General features: G+C 62.8%; 4 protein-coding genes and 4 non-coding genes across 8 annotated transcripts; 7 read left to right on the forward strand and 1 right to left on the reverse strand.

Moving 5' to 3' along the window:
• The first annotated feature begins 615 nt into the window (after positions 1-615).
• EIF4A1 (eukaryotic translation initiation factor 4A1) lies at positions 616-6,216 on the forward strand. The gene is made up of 11 exons (XM_032840098.1): positions 616-705; positions 1,996-2,044; positions 2,449-2,581; positions 3,020-3,159; positions 4,163-4,331; positions 4,614-4,723; positions 4,926-5,069; positions 5,148-5,285; positions 5,377-5,466; positions 5,714-5,793; positions 5,905-6,216. The coding sequence occupies exons 1-11, from the start codon at positions 683-685 to the stop codon at positions 6,047-6,049; spliced, it is 1,221 nt and encodes a 406-aa protein (XP_032695989.1). The 5' UTR covers positions 616-682; the 3' UTR covers positions 6,050-6,216.
• Positions 2,616-2,750, forward strand: LOC116856620. Its single transcript, XR_004380599.1, has one exon. It is a non-coding gene; the product is annotated as a small nucleolar RNA SNORA48 (small nucleolar RNA).
• On the forward strand, positions 3,475-3,619 carry LOC116856621. Its single transcript, XR_004380600.1, has one exon. It is a non-coding gene; the product is annotated as a small nucleolar RNA SNORA48 (small nucleolar RNA).
• Positions 4,391-4,523, forward strand: LOC116856623. Its single transcript, XR_004380602.1, has one exon. It is a non-coding gene; the product is annotated as a small nucleolar RNA SNORD10 (small nucleolar RNA).
• On the forward strand, positions 5,509-5,650 carry LOC116856628. The gene has a single exon (XR_004380606.1). It is a non-coding gene; the product is annotated as a small nucleolar RNA SNORA67 (small nucleolar RNA).
• A 1,032-nt stretch (positions 6,217-7,248) lies between the features above and the next one.
• On the forward strand, positions 7,249-9,271 carry CD68 (CD68 molecule). The gene is made up of 6 exons (XM_032839978.1): positions 7,249-7,407; positions 7,482-7,903; positions 8,051-8,170; positions 8,295-8,367; positions 8,471-8,641; positions 8,923-9,271. Exons 1-6 carry the CDS (start codon positions 7,362-7,364, stop codon positions 9,054-9,056), a joined length of 966 nt encoding a protein of 321 aa, XP_032695869.1. The 5' UTR covers positions 7,249-7,361; the 3' UTR covers positions 9,057-9,271.
• Positions 9,272-10,779: 1,508 nt separating this feature from the next.
• Positions 10,780-13,881, forward strand: MPDU1 (mannose-P-dolichol utilization defect 1). The gene is made up of 7 exons (XM_032839974.1): positions 10,780-10,940; positions 12,244-12,309; positions 12,499-12,631; positions 12,926-13,011; positions 13,132-13,250; positions 13,386-13,496; positions 13,612-13,881. Exons 1-7 carry the CDS (start codon positions 10,838-10,840, stop codon positions 13,732-13,734), a joined length of 741 nt encoding a protein of 246 aa, XP_032695865.1. The 5' UTR covers positions 10,780-10,837; the 3' UTR covers positions 13,735-13,881.
• A 610-nt stretch (positions 13,882-14,491) lies between these two features.
• Positions 14,492-15,776, reverse strand: SOX15 (SRY-box transcription factor 15). Its single transcript, XM_032839864.1, is given in 3 exon segments — positions 14,492-14,689; positions 15,223-15,641; positions 15,643-15,776. Coding segments are annotated over 3 exon segments (702 nt in total). The 5' UTR covers positions 15,757-15,776; the 3' UTR covers positions 14,492-14,520.
• Positions 15,777-15,981: the final 205 nt, after the last annotated feature.

Below are 15,981 nucleotides of genomic sequence, written 5' to 3' on the forward strand. Positions count from 1 at the left end.
CGCGGGCTCGGGCAGAGACGAAGCCCCCCGGCGGGGAGGCCGGGGCTGCAGGGGGCCGCGCGCGAACGCAGGGATGGGGGAGCTTCGCGGCAGCACCCCCGGGCGCGCGGGGGCTCCCCTTCCCTGCCCGGGGCCGGCAACGCGCCTCCGGTTTCCACCGTCCCCCGCACACTCGCAGCGGCTCGGGGCGGGGTCCGGGCTACCTTTGCGGCAGGAGGCGACAAACTACACCGTGGGTCCGGCGCGCATCGGCAGCAGAGGCAAAGGGAAGCGGCGGTCTCGGGAGCCCGGAAGTCCCTGGAGGCTGAAGCCTCGCCCCTCGCGCGCGATAGGGCCAGCCAGGCCACATGACCTGGGCGCTCTCGCCTCCGCACGTGTAGGGGCGCTGGGCCCCAAGATGGCTGCCAGGCCTCGAGGCCTGACTCCCGTATGTCACTTCCGCGCCGGCGAGAAAGGCGGGCCCCGCAGCCAATGGGGCTGTGGGGCGGGGCCTCGCCTGGATAGGCGTTCAGGTTGTCCAATGGTGGTGGCGAGCCGGAGAGCCTGCGAGCTGACGTCACGCTGAGTCGCGGAGTGCCGGCAGGCGGGGCCGAGGCGGCCAAGCCAATACGATGGCTGGGGCGGGGTCGGGCGCTCTATAAGTTGTCGATAGGCGGGCACTCCGCCCTAGTTTCTAAGGATCATGTCTGCGAGTCAGGATTCCCGGTAAGAAAATCTTTTGCAAAAAATCGGGGCTACTCGCCCTGCTGCTCCCTTCCGAGGGCCCCGCGGGGTAGGGGGTGGGGGCAGCCGAGCCCCACCGCCCCGGGCCTCCAAACCCCCCCATCCCCCGCCCCGGGCTTACGCGGGACAGCCACGCCGGGAGGCCCGGTCCCGGGGGTCGAGGGGGCAGGGCCGGGACCTGGCCGGCGAGCGGGGACGGCCCGGCATGCGAGGCACGCCGGGAGGCCGATCCCCCCACCCCACCCCACCCCCCCGACACAGCGCGCGAGGCTCCGGCGCCCGAGCGACAGGCGGGGTCGCGACCCGGCGTGGGGGACGGCGGCGGTGGCGGCCGCCAGCGCGCTTGTCCCGGGCCGGCGGGTTCGGACGCCTCTCCGGCAGAGGGAGGGCTCGCGCGCGCTCGGGGTTCCGGGGGGCTCCGACAGGACAACTCGCCGGAGCGAGGGGCGCCCGGGTGCTCCGAGCCGGGCGCTCGGTCGCGCGGAGAGCCGGGGCGGGGCGGAGGAAGCCGGCCGTTCAGTGTGCTGGTTTTCTTGACGGCCAGGACCGAGCCTGACCCCGAGGAGCGGCCGCGTGAGGCACCGGGAGCCTACCCGGCGCCGGGCGGGCGGGTCCATTTTGCCGCACAAGCCGGGCAATTGGCAAACTGCGGATGGGCAGGTCCACTTTCCTTCAGGGGTGAGCGGCCTGAGGTATGGGAGGGCGACGCCATTTCGCGACGGGGGCGGGCGGGCTGTGGATTGTTCGTGGCGGGGGGAGACGCCGCCGGGTGGTCGAGGGAGCGAGCACATGGCGGCCCGAGGGGCTCCCCTCCCCCAGCCCGCTTGGCTTCTGAGTGTTGTGCAATCTCCCCCTTCGCTAGCTCGGCTGGGGCTCATTGTGCGCGAGGCCGCCACCGCCCGCGGCCTCCCACATCCGGGCACCGCGAGGGGGGGGAGCCGGGCTGGAGGGGGTGGGGGAGGACGCGGGCGGAGTGACGTGGGGGGAAGGGGATGTCCTCCCCTCGCAGCCGGGAGGTGAGGGGCGGGACTTCCGGCGCGCCGGGGCCGCCGGGGGTGGGGGGGAGGCGCACGCGCTCGGGCTCGGAGCTACCCGGCCCGGGACACGTGGGCCCGGGAGTGCAGCGGCGTTCTGACTCGGTGGAGGAAGGGCTGTGTCCCCGGGGAGCTTGCGGGGTCGGCGCGGGAGTGGAGGCCGACGGCGTGGTGCGGGCCAGCCGGCCGCGGGGAGGGTTTCTCACCGTCTCAGTGGGCTTCTCCTTTCCGCCAACAGATCCAGAGACAATGGCCCCGATGGAATGGAGCCCGAAGGCGTCATTGAGGTGAGCTTGGGACTCCTGCGCCTTTGTCCCTGTTTCTGGGAAAGACGATCTCCACCGGTGTCCCCTGGTCTCGGGAGCGCCGATGTCCCCTGCCCGCGTAGATCTGCCCCGCCCCCACCCCAGTCCTGATTCCTTACCAGGGATTTGTTCCAAGTGTTTGCGTCCCGGAGCGCGTATAGCAGTCCGTTAGGTCTGAGTTCTGTCTTCTGCACCGTTCGCTCTCTGGTTTACCAGCGGCCTGGCGCCGTCTGGGGATTTCCTGGGCCTTGAGTCTGGGACCCACCTGGCCTCCCTGGCGGGAGGAGAGACGGGGGCTGTGGCACTCTAAGTGAGGATGAGGACTGCTTCTCCACACTGGAACACCGCGTGGTCTCTCCTGCCACTGGAAACTCTCTGTCCCACAGAGCAACTGGAATGAGATCGTTGACAGCTTTGATGACATGAATCTCTCCGAGTCCCTTCTCCGTGGCATCTACGCCTATGGTTTCGAGAAGCCTTCTGCCATCCAGCAGCGAGCCATTCTTCCTTGTATCAAGGGTGAGCGCACTCGGCCCCAGCACAGGTTCTGGACTGTCCCTGACCTGGGTAGAGCGGCACCTGGTTGGTGGTGCTTGTCTCATATCAGTTAGGGACAGAGCAACTCCTTGTTCATCCCAGCTCGGCTTTTGGTCTGTGCCCATGTCTGGTTCATGCCCTGGACACACGGATTGCTGGTGTGATTTCAGTAAGGTGGTGTTTTAGGCAGCTCGTGACTGTTCGTATCTGTGTTCCTACGCCAGCTCGGTGCAGTACTGAGGGAGTTAGTGATCTGGTCTGGTTCACGCTGTTGCCCGTGAGCTCTGCACAGCACCAGGGTGAAGTCTGAAGCACTTGACGCTCGCCCCGCAGCTCTGTGGGGTGCTCGCTGGTGGAGCAGAGCCCTGAAGGTCTGATCCTGAGATACGCGCTCATGTCCGATTCTGCTGCTCTGTTTAGGTTATGATGTGATCGCTCAAGCCCAATCTGGGACGGGGAAAACAGCCACTTTCGCCATATCGATTCTGCAACAGATTGAATTAGATCTAAAGGCCACACAGGCCTTGGTCCTGGCGCCCACTAGAGAGCTGGCTCAGCAGGTGAGCATGTCGCTTCTTCCCTCTTCTCTGAGGGGCTGCTTTAGGAATGATCATCAGAAAACGGGGAGGGGTGTGCTCCCCGCAGATCACTGTTCATCAGAAGTGAAGCATGGGCTGGGGGGACGGCTAGAGGGGCCAGCACGTGAGGTGAAGAAATAAGTCAGGGCTCCGGGATATCTGGACGCTCTTGGGGTTAATTATAAGCCCTCTCTTGCCCAAACACAATAAGTATTATTTTCTCCACCCATTTCCTGAGTCAAACGAAAAGGTGGAGCCTGGCTGGCCGGGCAGGTTTGGTGGCTGTTTGATGAACAGAGCCCCTGGCGATGGGCAGAGAGACACCTCGGCAGTGGTGGTGCGCTCCTATCAGCTGGGGACATAGTGGACGCGCTGCCTTTTGTTCATCCTAGCTTGATGCCTGCGTTGGTGGCCAGAGCTGTTTCATGCCTGGGGCACATAAAACCCTTGTGGTAGACTGTTTTTCTGGCTCTTGGAGGAGGGAGGGTCAGAAACGGTAATCTCTTCACTAGAAAAGTTGCGTGGAGAAGTCAGGGTGATTCTGTGCTGACTGAACAAAGATAAGGTACGGCAGGCTAGGGAGAGTTCTAGAACTCTAGAAAGACCTTATGTGTGCAGAAGATACTTTTCTAGAAACTGCACATGCCCCCAGCACAGGTCGTGTGGCCAGAGTTCGCTAGGATGCAGGTTGATGGCCTTCTGTTCCTAAGACTGGTGGCTACGAGACCCGACGAAATGGGTTGCTGGTGGCCTAGGAAGGGGGTTACTGTGAACCCTTGTGTTCATAGGAGCCAGACGCAGCTCACACCCTGAGCCTGCCGCTTAACGCACGTGATCTTAAATGAAGCATCTGTCCGTTCCTTGTCTGAGCAGTGAGTTCAACGGCGCCATGTCTGGGTTGGAGAGTAAGCGTCTCGTCCTGACCCTCTTCAATGGGGCCTGGCTCTGGTGCAGCTCACATACGGGCACTTGTCTCCGGGTCTAGATACAGAAGGTAGTCATGGCACTGGGAGACTACATGGGCGCCTCTTGCCACGCCTGCATCGGGGGGACCAACGTGCGCGCCGAGGTCCAGAAGCTGCAGATGGAGGCTCCGCACATCATCGTGGGCACCCCGGGCCGGGTGTTCGACATGCTGAACCGCAGATATCTGTGTGAGTCCTGTCCCCCACCCCCCCCCCCCCCCCCCCGGCCCCCCATGCCGGGCTGCGCTGCTCTGTGATGAGCCCATGCGTGTCATCTGAGCCTGCTTCCCGTCCCGAGCCTGGGGGAGTGTTCTGCTTCTTGGGGCTGCCAGTTGGCTGAGCGGGTCGCGGGCGGAGGATCAGCCTTCATCTTCTGAGAGCAGTACTCTTGTCCCTTCCTTGTTTCTCATCGGGAAATCAAAGTCTCCTGTCGTCCCCTCATTCTGGTCTGCTGGTATCTTCTCTCACTAGCTCCCAAGTACATCAAGATGTTCGTCCTGGACGAAGCCGACGAGATGCTGAGCCGCGGCTTCAAGGACCAGATCTACGACATATTCCAGAAGCTCAACAGCAACACCCAGGTGAGCAGCTGCTGCCCGAGCTCCCGCTGCAAAGGCGAGGCTGCCTTTGTGCGACGTGTGCTTGGGGTGACAGCAGGGGTGCCATTGAGAACGCTGGGGTCTCCCCTTCAGCGGTCGCACCGGCTTCCTTTGCAGGTGGTCCGCGGGAAGGGGGGCGAGCGTCGTGAAGGCCCCCCACCCCAAGACTGCTGTTTTGTGTTAGGTGGTTTTGCTGTCTGCCACAATGCCTTCCGACGTGCTCGAGGTGACCAAGAAGTTCATGAGGGACCCCATCCGGATCCTGGTCAAGAAGGAGGAGCTGACCCTGGAGGGCATCCGCCAGTTCTACATCAACGTGGAGCGAGAGGTGGGGCCCAGCGCAGGAGGCGGGCCGGCGGGGCGCAGTTGGGTATAGCCCCTGACGGGTCTCCCCTCCCCCACCCAGGAGTGGAAGCTGGACACACTGTGCGACTTGTACGAGACCCTGACCATCACACAGGCGGTCATATTCATCAACACCCGGAGGAAGGTGGACTGGCTCACCGAGAAGATGCACGCGCGGGACTTCACCGTGTCCGCCATGGTGCGTGTCCCTGGCATGTCGCGCCTTAGGTACCTGCTCCCCTGCGCCCGCGGGCCCGTGACATGCGTCCTCCCCTCTGTTCCTGCTCTAGCACGGAGACATGGACCAAAAGGAACGAGACGTTATCATGAGGGAGTTCCGCTCGGGCTCCAGCAGAGTGCTGATCACCACTGACCTGCTGGTGAGTGGGGGGCAGCCGCCGGGCAGGGAGGAAAAAGGGAAAGTCCAAGCTGATTCCCTCTCCAGGGGGCCCGCTCATGCCCCTCTTCCGGAAAGTAGCAACTTGGAAGACGATCTGGCGTGCCTGAGGCTGCTCGGGGACAGGGCACGTCTGTTCGTTTGCCTGCCTTTGGCCGCCTACACTCACTCCAGTCCCTCCGGCTCGATTGTGTTGCGCTCGTGCTGACGCGTCCTCTCCCCTGACCTAGGCCAGAGGCATCGATGTGCAGCAGGTTTCTTTAGTCATCAACTATGACCTTCCCACCAACAGGGAAAACTACATCCACAGGTAAGCGTAGATCTGGAATGTTCCCGCAGCTTGCCCTGAGCTAAAGTTCTTTCCTCCTCCCTTTCCGTCATTCATCCTCCCTCACCCTGAGATGTCCTTGTTTCCCACCAGAATCGGTCGTGGGGGACGATTTGGCCGTAAGGGTGTGGCTATTAACATGGTGACAGAAGAAGACAAGAGGACTCTGCGAGACATCGAGACCTTCTACAACACCTCCATCGAGGAGATGCCCCTCAATGTCGCTGACCTCATCTGAGGGGCTGTCCTGCTACTAGGCCCCCCAGGATTCAATCTGGGGGGCTGAAGAGCAGCAGGAGGGGGGAGGGAAGGGAGTCAAGGGATGGACATCTTGTCATTTTTTTTTTCTTTTTTTTTTTTCTTTGAATAAATGTCACTTTTTGAGGCAAAAGAAGGAACCGTGAACATTTTAGACCCCCTTTTCTTTGGGGCAGGCTCTTGCTCCAGGCGCCGTCTCTTCTCCCAAAAACACTAATCTGTCCGTAACCTAGTCAACCTCCAAACCCCAGAGGCTCTCCCCCACCCCAGCTGAACGCTTCTGAGGATCCAAGGGGCCACAGTGTCACTCAGCCTCATTTGCTGGACCAAATCTGGAGAATCCCTGAGTTCAGTGACGCAGGGGATTGTCCCCAGGTGGGGGGGAGCAGGGGAGGAAAAATGGTAGCCATTTTTACATTGTTTTGTATAGTATTTATTGATTCAGGAAACAAAACACAAAATTCTGAATAAAATGACTTGCAAACTGCCTGTTTGGGCTTCTTATTTCTTGCCTCCCCTTCCTTCCCACCTGTTAATGGCACATCTCTGGCTGTGCTCCCCACCTCCCAGCGAGTAGTCATTAATTACCCTTCCAAATTCTCCTCGGATTGCTTTTTTTCCCCACCTCCCTTCTGACCAGAAAGTGGTCCCATTCACTGGATGGGACACTGCTCTGTAATGGGCTGGACGCCAGGCGCCAGCAGCATCATAAGTGCCTCACGTGTCTCAGCCAAGAGGAAGTGACAATAGAAACCTTTCCCGGGGTGCCTGGGTGGCTCAGTGGGTTAAGCCTCAGCCTTCAGGCCCAAGTCTGGCTTTCTGCTTGGCAGGGGGTTGGCTCTACTCTGCCCAGCCTACTTGCTATCGTCCCCAAAAAAAAAAAAAAAAAAAAATTACCTTTTCCCAATCCCTTGGCTTGCATACCCCATTTCTGGAGAACATTGGGGTATGTGTCCCCACGGGTTTTGTAATCCCTTGGGACCTCCAGCAGACTTCGATACATCGTTCCCTGAGGAACAGCTGCCCCCAGACTCCCATCTATGTGTGACCTTTTGAAGGCTGGTGGCTCCCACTTGGGAAGCCAGGGCAACCCCCTCAATGACAAAGGTCAGTGACTCAGGGATCTGTGGCTGGGGCTGAGGTGTCTGAGTCAGGCTGGGGGCGGACCGCCGAGTTACAGGAAGTCAAAATCCTAATTCCTCCTTTTCCAAACGGAGGCAGAGGGCTAGGGTTGAGCAAGCAGCGGGTGCAGACAAACCCAACCCGGACTGCCCGGGTGAGGCCCGTCGGTCATGAGGCTCGCTGTACTCTTCTTGGGCGCCTTGGGGCTGCTGGCAGGTAAGGAGAGGCCCAAGGGGAGGAGGCCCGGGAGGAGCATGCCAGGGCTGCTGACCAGTCTTCTCTGCTGAAAGCCCAGGGGACAGGGAACGACTGTCCTCATAAGAAGTCGGCCACTCTGCTGCCGTCCTTCACGGTGACCCCGACGGCCACAGAAAGCACAGCAAGCCCTGGGACCACGAGCCACAGAACCACCACGGCAGGCACCACCAGCCAAGAACCCACGACAGCCACTCACAAGCCCCCGACCACCCCCAGCCATGGAAACACCACAGTTCACCCAACGACGAGCAACAGCACCACCGCCAGCCCCAACACCTCCACCAGCTCCCCCCACCCCGGGCCCCCCCCCCCCCCGCCCCCACCGCCCCGTCCCAGCCCCGGACCCCAGGAGGCCATAGGAGACTACACTTGGACTAATGGCTCCCAGCCCTGCGTCCGGCTCCAAGCCGAGATTCAAATTGGAGTCGTGTACCCAACCCAGGGCGGAGGAGAGGTAACGCCAAGAGACAGCGGAGGACCAGAGGGGCAGGGGTGCAAGGCCCCCCCGCTGCGGGGCAGAAGGGGACACGCGGGGTGGGCGTGCAGAGGGTGAGGAGCCTTGGACGGCACAACCGTGTTCTCACAGCACACTCATCTGCAGGCCTGGGGCATCTCGGTCCTGAACCCCAACAAGACCAAGCCAGAGGGGCACTGTGAGGGCGCCCACCCCCGTCTGCTGCTCTCGTTCCCCTCCGGACAGCTCAGCTTCGGATTCGAGCAGGTACCTCGCCCTCATCCCCGCCCCCGTGAGCCCTCCTCCCACCCAGCACTCGCTGCGTTCCTGACTCGGGGCCGAGGCTGCTGCTGTCCCCGGCCGCCCTGAGCCTTCCCGGTCACCTCCCCAGGACCCACAGCAGGGCGCGGTCTACCTGAGCTCCGTGGCTCTGGAGTACAACGTGTCCTTTCCTCGGGCAGCGCGTGAGTAACCTGCCCCCTCGCCACGGGCCCTGGACGTCCGGGCTCCTGAAGGGACAGCAGTCGGGGACAGGGACAGAGAGCTGACCCTTCCTCGCTCTTCCAGAATGGACCTTCTTGGGTCAGAATTCATCCCTTCGAGCTCTCCAAGCGCCCCTGGGCCAGAGCTTCAGCTGCAGAAACGCGAGTGTCGCCCTGGCACCATCTCTGCGCCTTGACCTGCTCAGGCTGAAGCTGCAGGCTGCTTGGCTGCCTCCCTCAGGGGCCTTTGGGCCAAGTAAGACCCCTCCTCCCCCTCTCGGACAGCCCCCCTGCCCTGGGCCCAGAACCCTCCTTCTTACACCTCGAACTTCCCTTCCTCTCTCAGGCCTGCTGTGGCTCTAAGGCAACCGTCCCACTTCCTCTGCAAGACTCTGGCCGCCTCCCCTTTTGTTTAGGGCCCAGGGTCTTCTAGGGGAGCTCCGCGCCAGCCTCCCACTTGCCAGCGTGCCCCCCGAGGCCTCCTCCCTCCTGGGCCTGGCCTCCATGTGATTCCTGCCCGCTCTCCCTCTCTGCCAGGTTTCTCCTGTCCCAGCGACCAGTTCAACCTGCTGCCCATTATCATCGGCTTGGTGGCGCTTGGCCTCCTTGCCCTGGTGCTGGTTACATTCTGCGTGGTTCGGAGACGCCCACCCTCCTACCAGGCCCTCTGAGGATCTGTCCCAACACCAGAGGACACCACGGGGCCCGCGGTTCTCCCCACTCAACTGACTCAGAAACAAAAGTTGTCTTCCCTCTCCGCCTTCAGGGTCACCAACAAGAGCAGAGCTAATGCCACATGGAGGGATGGAGGAGAAAGATTTTTGTTAGATGTGACCTGTTTTTCCTCTCCCAGCCCCAGAATAATAAAACCTGCTCGAACCTCTGCCCTCGCTTTCCCCTTTCTTATCAGGACTAAAGGCCGCTGAGGGTCGCTCACACGCCTTTCTGCGCCGTCCAGGACTGAGGCTCAGCCAGCCAGACCGTCAGGTCACAAGTGACCACGTGCCCTCATGGGTTCACAGCTGGTGTTGCATCCGCCTTGCCCCCCTTCTCCTCTCTCCGGGGCCTCTGGCTGCTCCAGCGCCCCCTGCCCTCCAAACCAGTTTTGCAGTCACAGGTGAAGCAGGTAGCAATGGCCAATGAGCGTGGGTGGGAAGGTCACACCTGGGTCATTTCCTTTCCAAGGGCTATGTGGGATCTCCTCTGTGGGAAGCTCTGCGCTGCCCGCCGCCGTCGGGGGAGGGTTGCACACGCCGATCAAACCCTCCTGCACCAGGGATGCTCCTATCCCAGCTGCGGCAGCAGTGGGTACTCTGACCTCCACCCACAATCACCCTCGGTGTTCCCCCAGTAACAGAATACCTCCAGCCAGGGCCCCACACCTCCAGCCCCGTGCGGTGTACCTTGTGGGAGCGGGAGGCCGCCACAGGCCGGTTGCCCACCCCAGGCCGGTTGCCCCACTTCACAGGAGCCCACGGTGCAATCGCCGGGGGGCCAGGACCGGGCCCTTCCAGCTGCAGAGGCCCTATAAGGCCGGAGACCTGTCCCACTGCGAGCAGCCCCACCACCGCGTCCCCGGACATCCGGGGTGACCTTGCTGACTGTGGCAAAGAACGGCCGCTCGACAGCGTGATCCGTGCGGCGGGCGCCAGGCCCGCCTCCCCCAGGATGGCTGGGAGCCCGAGTCCCAGCGCGGGGGGCGGAGGACATCGCTCCGCGGTGCTGGGGGGTCGTCCACGCTGGCCTTTCCCAAGGGGGGCTGCTGGGCCCGGGGCCTCGCTGGCGCGCTCGCTCGGCACGCGGCCGCAGAGGGCGCAGGGGTCGGCTGGGTGGGAGGAAACCCTCAGGTCCCGGGGCTCGCCTTCCTCCCCTGCTGCCTCCTCTTCCGCCTCACCGTCCCGGCCCAGCAGCTGCGGGCACACCCAGCCGCCAAGGCCCAGGGAGTCGGGGGAGGTGGAACGGGGGCCTGCGCGCAGCTCGGCGCCTCCGGGGGGCTACCTGCCGCAGGCCGTCCTGCTCCTGCCGGCGCCCCTCGCTCTGGAGACGCCGAGACAACAGGAGACAGGGAGCCACGGCGCCCCCACCCAACGCCCTTCGGGAGACTCAAGTGCCTTCTCTCTCAACTTCGAACAACGTGGAGTCGTCCGGGGTCGAACAAGATGGCGCCGCGCAGCAGGCGCGGAGAGAGGCAGGAGGCTCCGTGTTGCCTCCGAACTGGAAGCGTAAACAAAGGCGCGATAGGTGGAACTGCGCAGGCGCAGAGCCCGAGGACGCCGTGAAATTCGAACAGAGAGGGTGCGTCCGAAACGTGGTCTCTCGGCGAGACCTATTTCACGCTGCTGAAGGGAGGGGGCAAGAAAGAGCGGGGACCAGGGAGGGCGGAAGCCCAGAGCGCGCATGCGCAGCGTCGGTCAATGGCGGCCCGGAGATGGGCGGAAGCTAGTTTTGCAACATGGCGGCCGAGGCAGACGGCCCGCTGAAACGGGCGCTGGTACCGCTTCTCTTACCTGAGAAATGCTACGACCAAATTTTCGTCCACTGGGACTTGCTTCACGGTGAGCTTTATTCGGCCTCCTATCAAAGGTCTGCTCGAGCGCCCTCGGCCATCAGTGGCGCGGGACTGCGGTCCAGGCGGCGGCCTCCCCTGCCGGGCTGAGCCGGGCGGAAGTCCCTGCGGAGGGTGCGGAAGTGTCTCGGCCTCCATAGACGGGGGCTCGCCTTGTATGGGCGGGCGGCGGCGGCAATACTTATTTATGAGAGTGAGAGATGGGAAGACTCCAGCAGCATAGAGCAGAGTCACAGCCTGACTATATGTCGTTACGGTTTCCAGTAGATCGATAGGATCCCGGGGTCCTGGGATGGAGCCCCGCGCCAGGGAGCCTGCTCCTCCCTCTCCGTCTGCCGCTCCCCCTGCTCCTGCTTTCTCTGTCAAATAAAATCCTAAAAAGGATGAGTAGACCTTGAGCAGGTGGCGCTTGCTTCAAGGCCTCTGAGGAGTCTGGGCTCCAGGGGCACTTCCAGGGGCGCCTCTAACCCTCCACGTTTGCTCATGGTGTGAGCCTGGGGTGATCCCGCAGTGCCCCGTCTGCGAGGCAGACCCCCACGAAGCCCACTGCAGACGTCAGTTCCCGTGGGAGACCGGCGCAGCCTGCTCTTGTCCCTTCCTGGTCCCCCACTGTGTGCTCCTGGGACCCGACTGAGTCGAGCTCCTAGGGCTACAGAAGGTGTGGGCCAGGGCCTACCTGAAGGGTAACGTGAGGTCCCTGAGCAGGGGGCCAGGGACAAGGGTTCAGGAATGAATGGGTCGGGAGACAACTGGAGTGGATCGCCTGGGTTGCCCAGATGAGGCGAATGAAGGATCTGTGGACTCCTGGGCATTGCTCAGCTTTGCACAAGGGAAGCGATGGAGACTCTTGGAAGTCACACCAAGAAGTTTTTTCTCCCACATTTTTATTTGACCAAGAGCGTGTGCATATACAAGCAGGGGGAGCCACAGGGAGAGGAAAAGGGAAAAGCAGGGAGACCAACGTGGGGCTCGATCCCAGGACCCCGGAATCACGACCTGAGCCAAAGGCAGACGCTTAACCCACTGAGCCACCCAGGCGCCCCCACACCAAGCAGTTTAGATGTAATCCACAGGGTAAAGCCTGTTTTGGAAAAGTCAGCTGACAGTGATAGGATTTGGAGCAGGAAGGCCCAGGCCTTTTGCACCCGCCACCAGACAGCCCCAGGCTTCCCTGTGCGGCTCTGTCCAGGTCTTAAGGAGCGGTGGCAACCCACCGCAGTGTGAAGAGCCTTTAGCCCTGGGCTGGGTTCGAGAGGCGTCCGTTCTGTTTACTCCTTTTTTTCTCTTCTCAGTCCCCTGCCTCAAGATCCTGCTCAGCAAAGGCCTGGGTCTGGGCATTGTGGCTGGGTCACTGCTGGGTACGTACCTTGTATCTTATCTTCTTTCCCTGCCGTTGGGTAGAGGGCGGAGAGCTGAGATGCAAGAAACTGGGTGGGTCCCTTAACCAGAAGTGGAGGTCCAGGCTTCCCAGCCCGCTGTCTGGCTGGGGTGGTATGCTCCCGAGAGATACACACCCCTCATCCCTGGCTTTCTCTTCCGGTCTCTAGTAAAACTGCCGCAGGTGTTTAAAATCCTGAGAGCCAAGAGTGCTGAAGGGTTGAGCCTTCAGTCAGTAATGCTAGAACTAGTGGCACTGACGGGGACCATGGTCTACAGCATCACCAACAACTTCCCGTTCAGGTGAGGAAGCCCACCGTTGGTCTCCAAGGGTGAATGTCCACATGTCTAGTGGGGGTAGGGCGAGGCAGGTAAAAGGGTGGCAAAGCTTAAGCCCTTCTTGAAATCTGGCCGTCTTCTGTGGTCGTGACGAGAGGAGAGTACGCCACGGATGGCCAGGACCTAGACGGAGTCTGTCAGGGGTGCTGAAGGACAGAGAGTCATCAGCGAACTGTGGCCCCAGATGGAGGGGCCATGGAGGCTCTCCCTGCCTCTTTCCAGGCCCGCCTTTCTTCCTCCCAACTCTTGACTCTGCAGCTCTTGGGGAGAAGCCCTGTTCCTGATGCTCCAGACTGTCACCATCTGCTTCCTGGTCCTGCACTACAGAGGACAGACCGTGCAAGGTGCTGGGGGTTCAGCGGAGAGCAGGCTGTGGCTCTAGCGGGCCCTGTAGGGCACTCCAGCCTGGGCAAGCCCGAGCACTGGAGAGGCTCAGCGGGACTCCTTACCTCCCTGACCCCCAGGTGTCACCTTCCTATTGAGTTACGCGCTGGTACTGCTGCTGCTGCTGTCCCCGCTGACGCCCCTGGCCCTCATCACCCTGCTCCAGGCCTCCAACATGCCTGCGGTGGTCGTGGGGAGGGTGAGGACTGGGAGCAAAGGAAGGGTGCAGGGCGGGAGCCCCATGTGTGGCAGTGCGGGTGGACCAGGAGGGGCCGGCAGCTCTGTGACGGGACACAGGGAGAATTCCGATGTCACCGTTCACCGTCTCCCCCAGCTGCTCCAGGCGGCCACCAACTACCGGAACGGACACACGGGCCAGCTCTCAGCCGTCACCATCTTTCTGCTGTTTGCGGGGTCCTTGGCCAGAATCTTCACCTCCATTCAGGTGAGCGCCTCTTCTGCCCTCCAGGGGGCACTAGAGTCCTGCCCTTGCGCAGCGGCGGGCTTGAAGCGGCCCTTTCTCTGAACACTTTCTGGGTCCCTGGCGGTCTCTCTCGCAGGAGACGGGAGATCCCCTCATGGCGGGCACCTTTGTGGTCTCTTCTCTCTGTAACGGCCTCATCGCCGGCCAGCTCCTCTTCTACTGGAACGCAAAGGCCGCCCACGGGAAGAAAGAGCAGTAGGGTGGAGCTGGCTCCTGGAGCGGGTTCGGGGTCTCTTCCAGTCGTCCCCCCAGCCTCAGGGTCGTTCCCATCCGGACCAGCCTGCTGGTGGGACCTCTCCTCCTCCTTCATTCCTCTACGGCCGTGACAGCCTTGAGCCAGGGTTTTGGTGGGAATGCGTATCCTGGGACAGGCGTCGGGATTTTCAGGCTGACACTTTGCACGGCCCCGTGCGTGTACTATTAACTAACTTAATCATTCGCACACTTCTCCAGCAGCAACCCCCAGCTGTTTAGGTATCTGTGGGGCCCAAGTCAGCCCTGTGCTCCCCCATCTCCCCCAGCGGCCCTAGAGGGCAGAGCCTGCAGATGGAAGCATCTGGGGGCCTGGGGCTGCTGCCTCCCTCCCCGAACCTGGCTGGGACGAACCTGGCTGGGACGGCCTCCAGGACCCCAGTGCTGGCTGGGGGTGGGGCGGGGGGACGTGACTCAGGCAGGGCCGCAGGGTGGGGTGAGGCGGTTCCTGCTCTGGCAGGTCCAGGCGGAAGGGAGCGGAGACTGCTGGTTCCTGCTGCGGGGGGGGGTGGGGGGGGGGCAGACACGGGGCAATAAAGACGCCGAGACATGGTTTAATTGTAAAAACTGTGTTCATCCTACAAAAAAGTGTGTTTTGGGGGGGAGGTGGCAGCGGAGATGGGGACCATAGCACAGGCCTCCTCTGAACTGGGGTCCAAAAGAGTTCTAAAGGAGGGTGTGCAGCTTGGGGTGGGGGTGGGGGCCCTTCCTGGGAGGTCCGTGTCCACCGGGGTTAGAGGTGGGTCAGGGGCAGGGGGGACCCCGACAGGGGAGGGTTATACGGAGTGGGAGAGCCTGGGGGGAGGTAGGGGCTATAGTGGGGGAGCAGCTCTCCCTGGAGCCGGGGGTTACTCTGAGGGAGGGAGCACGGCGAGGTCGTCTCTGGTTTACAGTGGGAAGAGCTGTGGAGAGAGAGACACCGGGGTTAGAGCCTGGACCAGGCTGGGAGGGGCCGGCAGGGCCCCCCACTCACAGGTGGGGGGGGCTGGACCAGCTCTGGGCAACGTAGGAACAAGGCCCCGGCTGTCTGGGCCCCACTGGATGGCGCTGTCCGGAGCAGACCCCGGGACAGCTTGAGAACAGCGGCGCGGCCCTGTCGGGGCACGCTCCGGAGGGCCAGCTTGCGTGCTGCGCCTGTTTTCCTCTTTTGGGGCGGGAGGCCAGGAAGGGGCAGAGTTGGGCCTGGCCTCTCCTTGCCCCGCGGGCAGGGAGAGGAAGCCGGGTCACAGGAGGGCCAGAAGCAGGGAGGAAACGGGAAATTCAGGTAACTAGAAACAGGATCACATCCTGGGGGCCGGCACTGCGGGGCTGGGATGGAAACCCGGGGCCACCAGAGCGCTTCCAGGCCAGCGCGGCACTGGAGCGTCCTCCCAGTCGGCTCCCCCCACCCCCAGAGTGGCCCTGCCCGTCCCTCAGCCCGCTCCCCACCGCTCACCCGTATCCGCCGGGCAGGTAGGCTGTGGAGTAGTTGGGCGGCTGGTACCCAAAGCCTCTGCTCCCCTGGGTGGTCGCGAACCCGGGGCCCCAGACCGGCCCGCCAGCAGCCACGCCGCCGCTCCCCGCGCCGAAGTGGGGCGCCCCGGCGCCCGAGCTCTTGGCCTTGCGCCGAGGCCGGTACTTGTAGTCGGGGTAGTCGCGCAGGTGCCGGGCGCGGAGCCGCTTGGCCTCTTCCACGAAGGGCCGCTTCTCGTCCTCGCCCAGCAGCTTCCACTGCGCGCCCAGGCGTTTGGAGATCTCCGAGTTGTGCATCTTCGGGTTCTGCTGCGCCATCTGGCGGCGCTGCGCGGAGCTCCACACCATGAACGCGTTCATGGGCCGCTTCACCTTCTCCAGGGGGAGCCCCCCCGGAGACCCCTGGGCTCCCGGCGCCCTCCCGCTCCTGGCAGCCCGAGGGCGAGTTGGCAGGAGCCGCGGGGGCAGGAGGCTGCAGGCTCCAGACCTGGTCGTGGGAAGGGCCGGGAAGCGCCATGGGGGCGTGGGGCGGAGGGGGAGGAGGGAAGCCTCGAGGGGGCGTCCCGCGCGCCCTCCCCTCCGAAGCGCAACGTCGATGCCCAAACCCGGGGTCCTTAAAATGCAAGTGTCTTCCTAGTCTCGAGTCGTTCCAGAGGAACTCGTGTCCCTAAAAAGTAGGCGTCGTCCCCAAGTTCAGAGTCCTGAGAACGGAGCCCCTGCTCCCAACCAATGAGGCGCACCT

The sequence above is a fragment of the Lontra canadensis genome, unplaced genomic scaffold, assembly GCF_010015895.1.
Source record: "Lontra canadensis isolate GAN:19392208 unplaced genomic scaffold, GSC_riverotter_1.0 scaffold110, whole genome shotgun sequence".
Taxonomy (NCBI): Eukaryota; Metazoa; Chordata; class Mammalia; order Carnivora; family Mustelidae; genus Lontra; species Lontra canadensis.

What these genes read in the sequence shown, in the direction of transcription:
- EIF4A1 (XM_032840098.1), top strand. Translation starts at nt 683, where the DNA reads ATGTCTGCGAGTCAGGATTCCCG. An exon ending in CATTCTTCCTTGTATCAAGG is followed by an intron (nt 2,582 to 3,019) that starts GTGAGCGCACTC and finishes TGCTCTGTTTAG; the next exon opens with GTTATGATGTGATCGCTCAA. An exon ending in GCTGAACCGCAGATATCTGT is followed by an intron (nt 4,332 to 4,613) that starts GTGAGTCCTGTC and finishes TTCTCTCACTAG; the next exon opens with CTCCCAAGTACATCAAGATG.
- CD68 (XM_032839978.1), top strand. Translation starts at nt 7,362, where the DNA reads ATGAGGCTCGCTGTACTCTTCTTGGGCGCCTTGGGGCTGCTGGCAG. An exon ending in GTCCTTTCCTCGGGCAGCGC is followed by an intron (nt 8,368 to 8,470) that starts GTGAGTAACCTG and finishes TCGCTCTTCCAG; the next exon opens with AATGGACCTTCTTGGGTCAG. An exon ending in CTCAGGGGCCTTTGGGCCAA is followed by an intron (nt 8,642 to 8,922) that starts GTAAGACCCCTC and finishes CCTCTCTGCCAG; the next exon opens with GTTTCTCCTGTCCCAGCGAC.
- MPDU1 (XM_032839974.1), top strand. Translation starts at nt 10,838, where the DNA reads ATGGCGGCCGAGGCAGACGGCCCGCTGAAACGGGCGCTGGTACCGCTT. An exon ending in CCACTGGGACTTGCTTCACG is followed by an intron (nt 10,941 to 12,243) that starts GTGAGCTTTATT and finishes TTCTCTTCTCAG; the next exon opens with TCCCCTGCCTCAAGATCCTG. An exon ending in TGTGGCTGGGTCACTGCTGG is followed by an intron (nt 12,310 to 12,498) that starts GTACGTACCTTG and finishes TCCGGTCTCTAG; the next exon opens with TAAAACTGCCGCAGGTGTTT.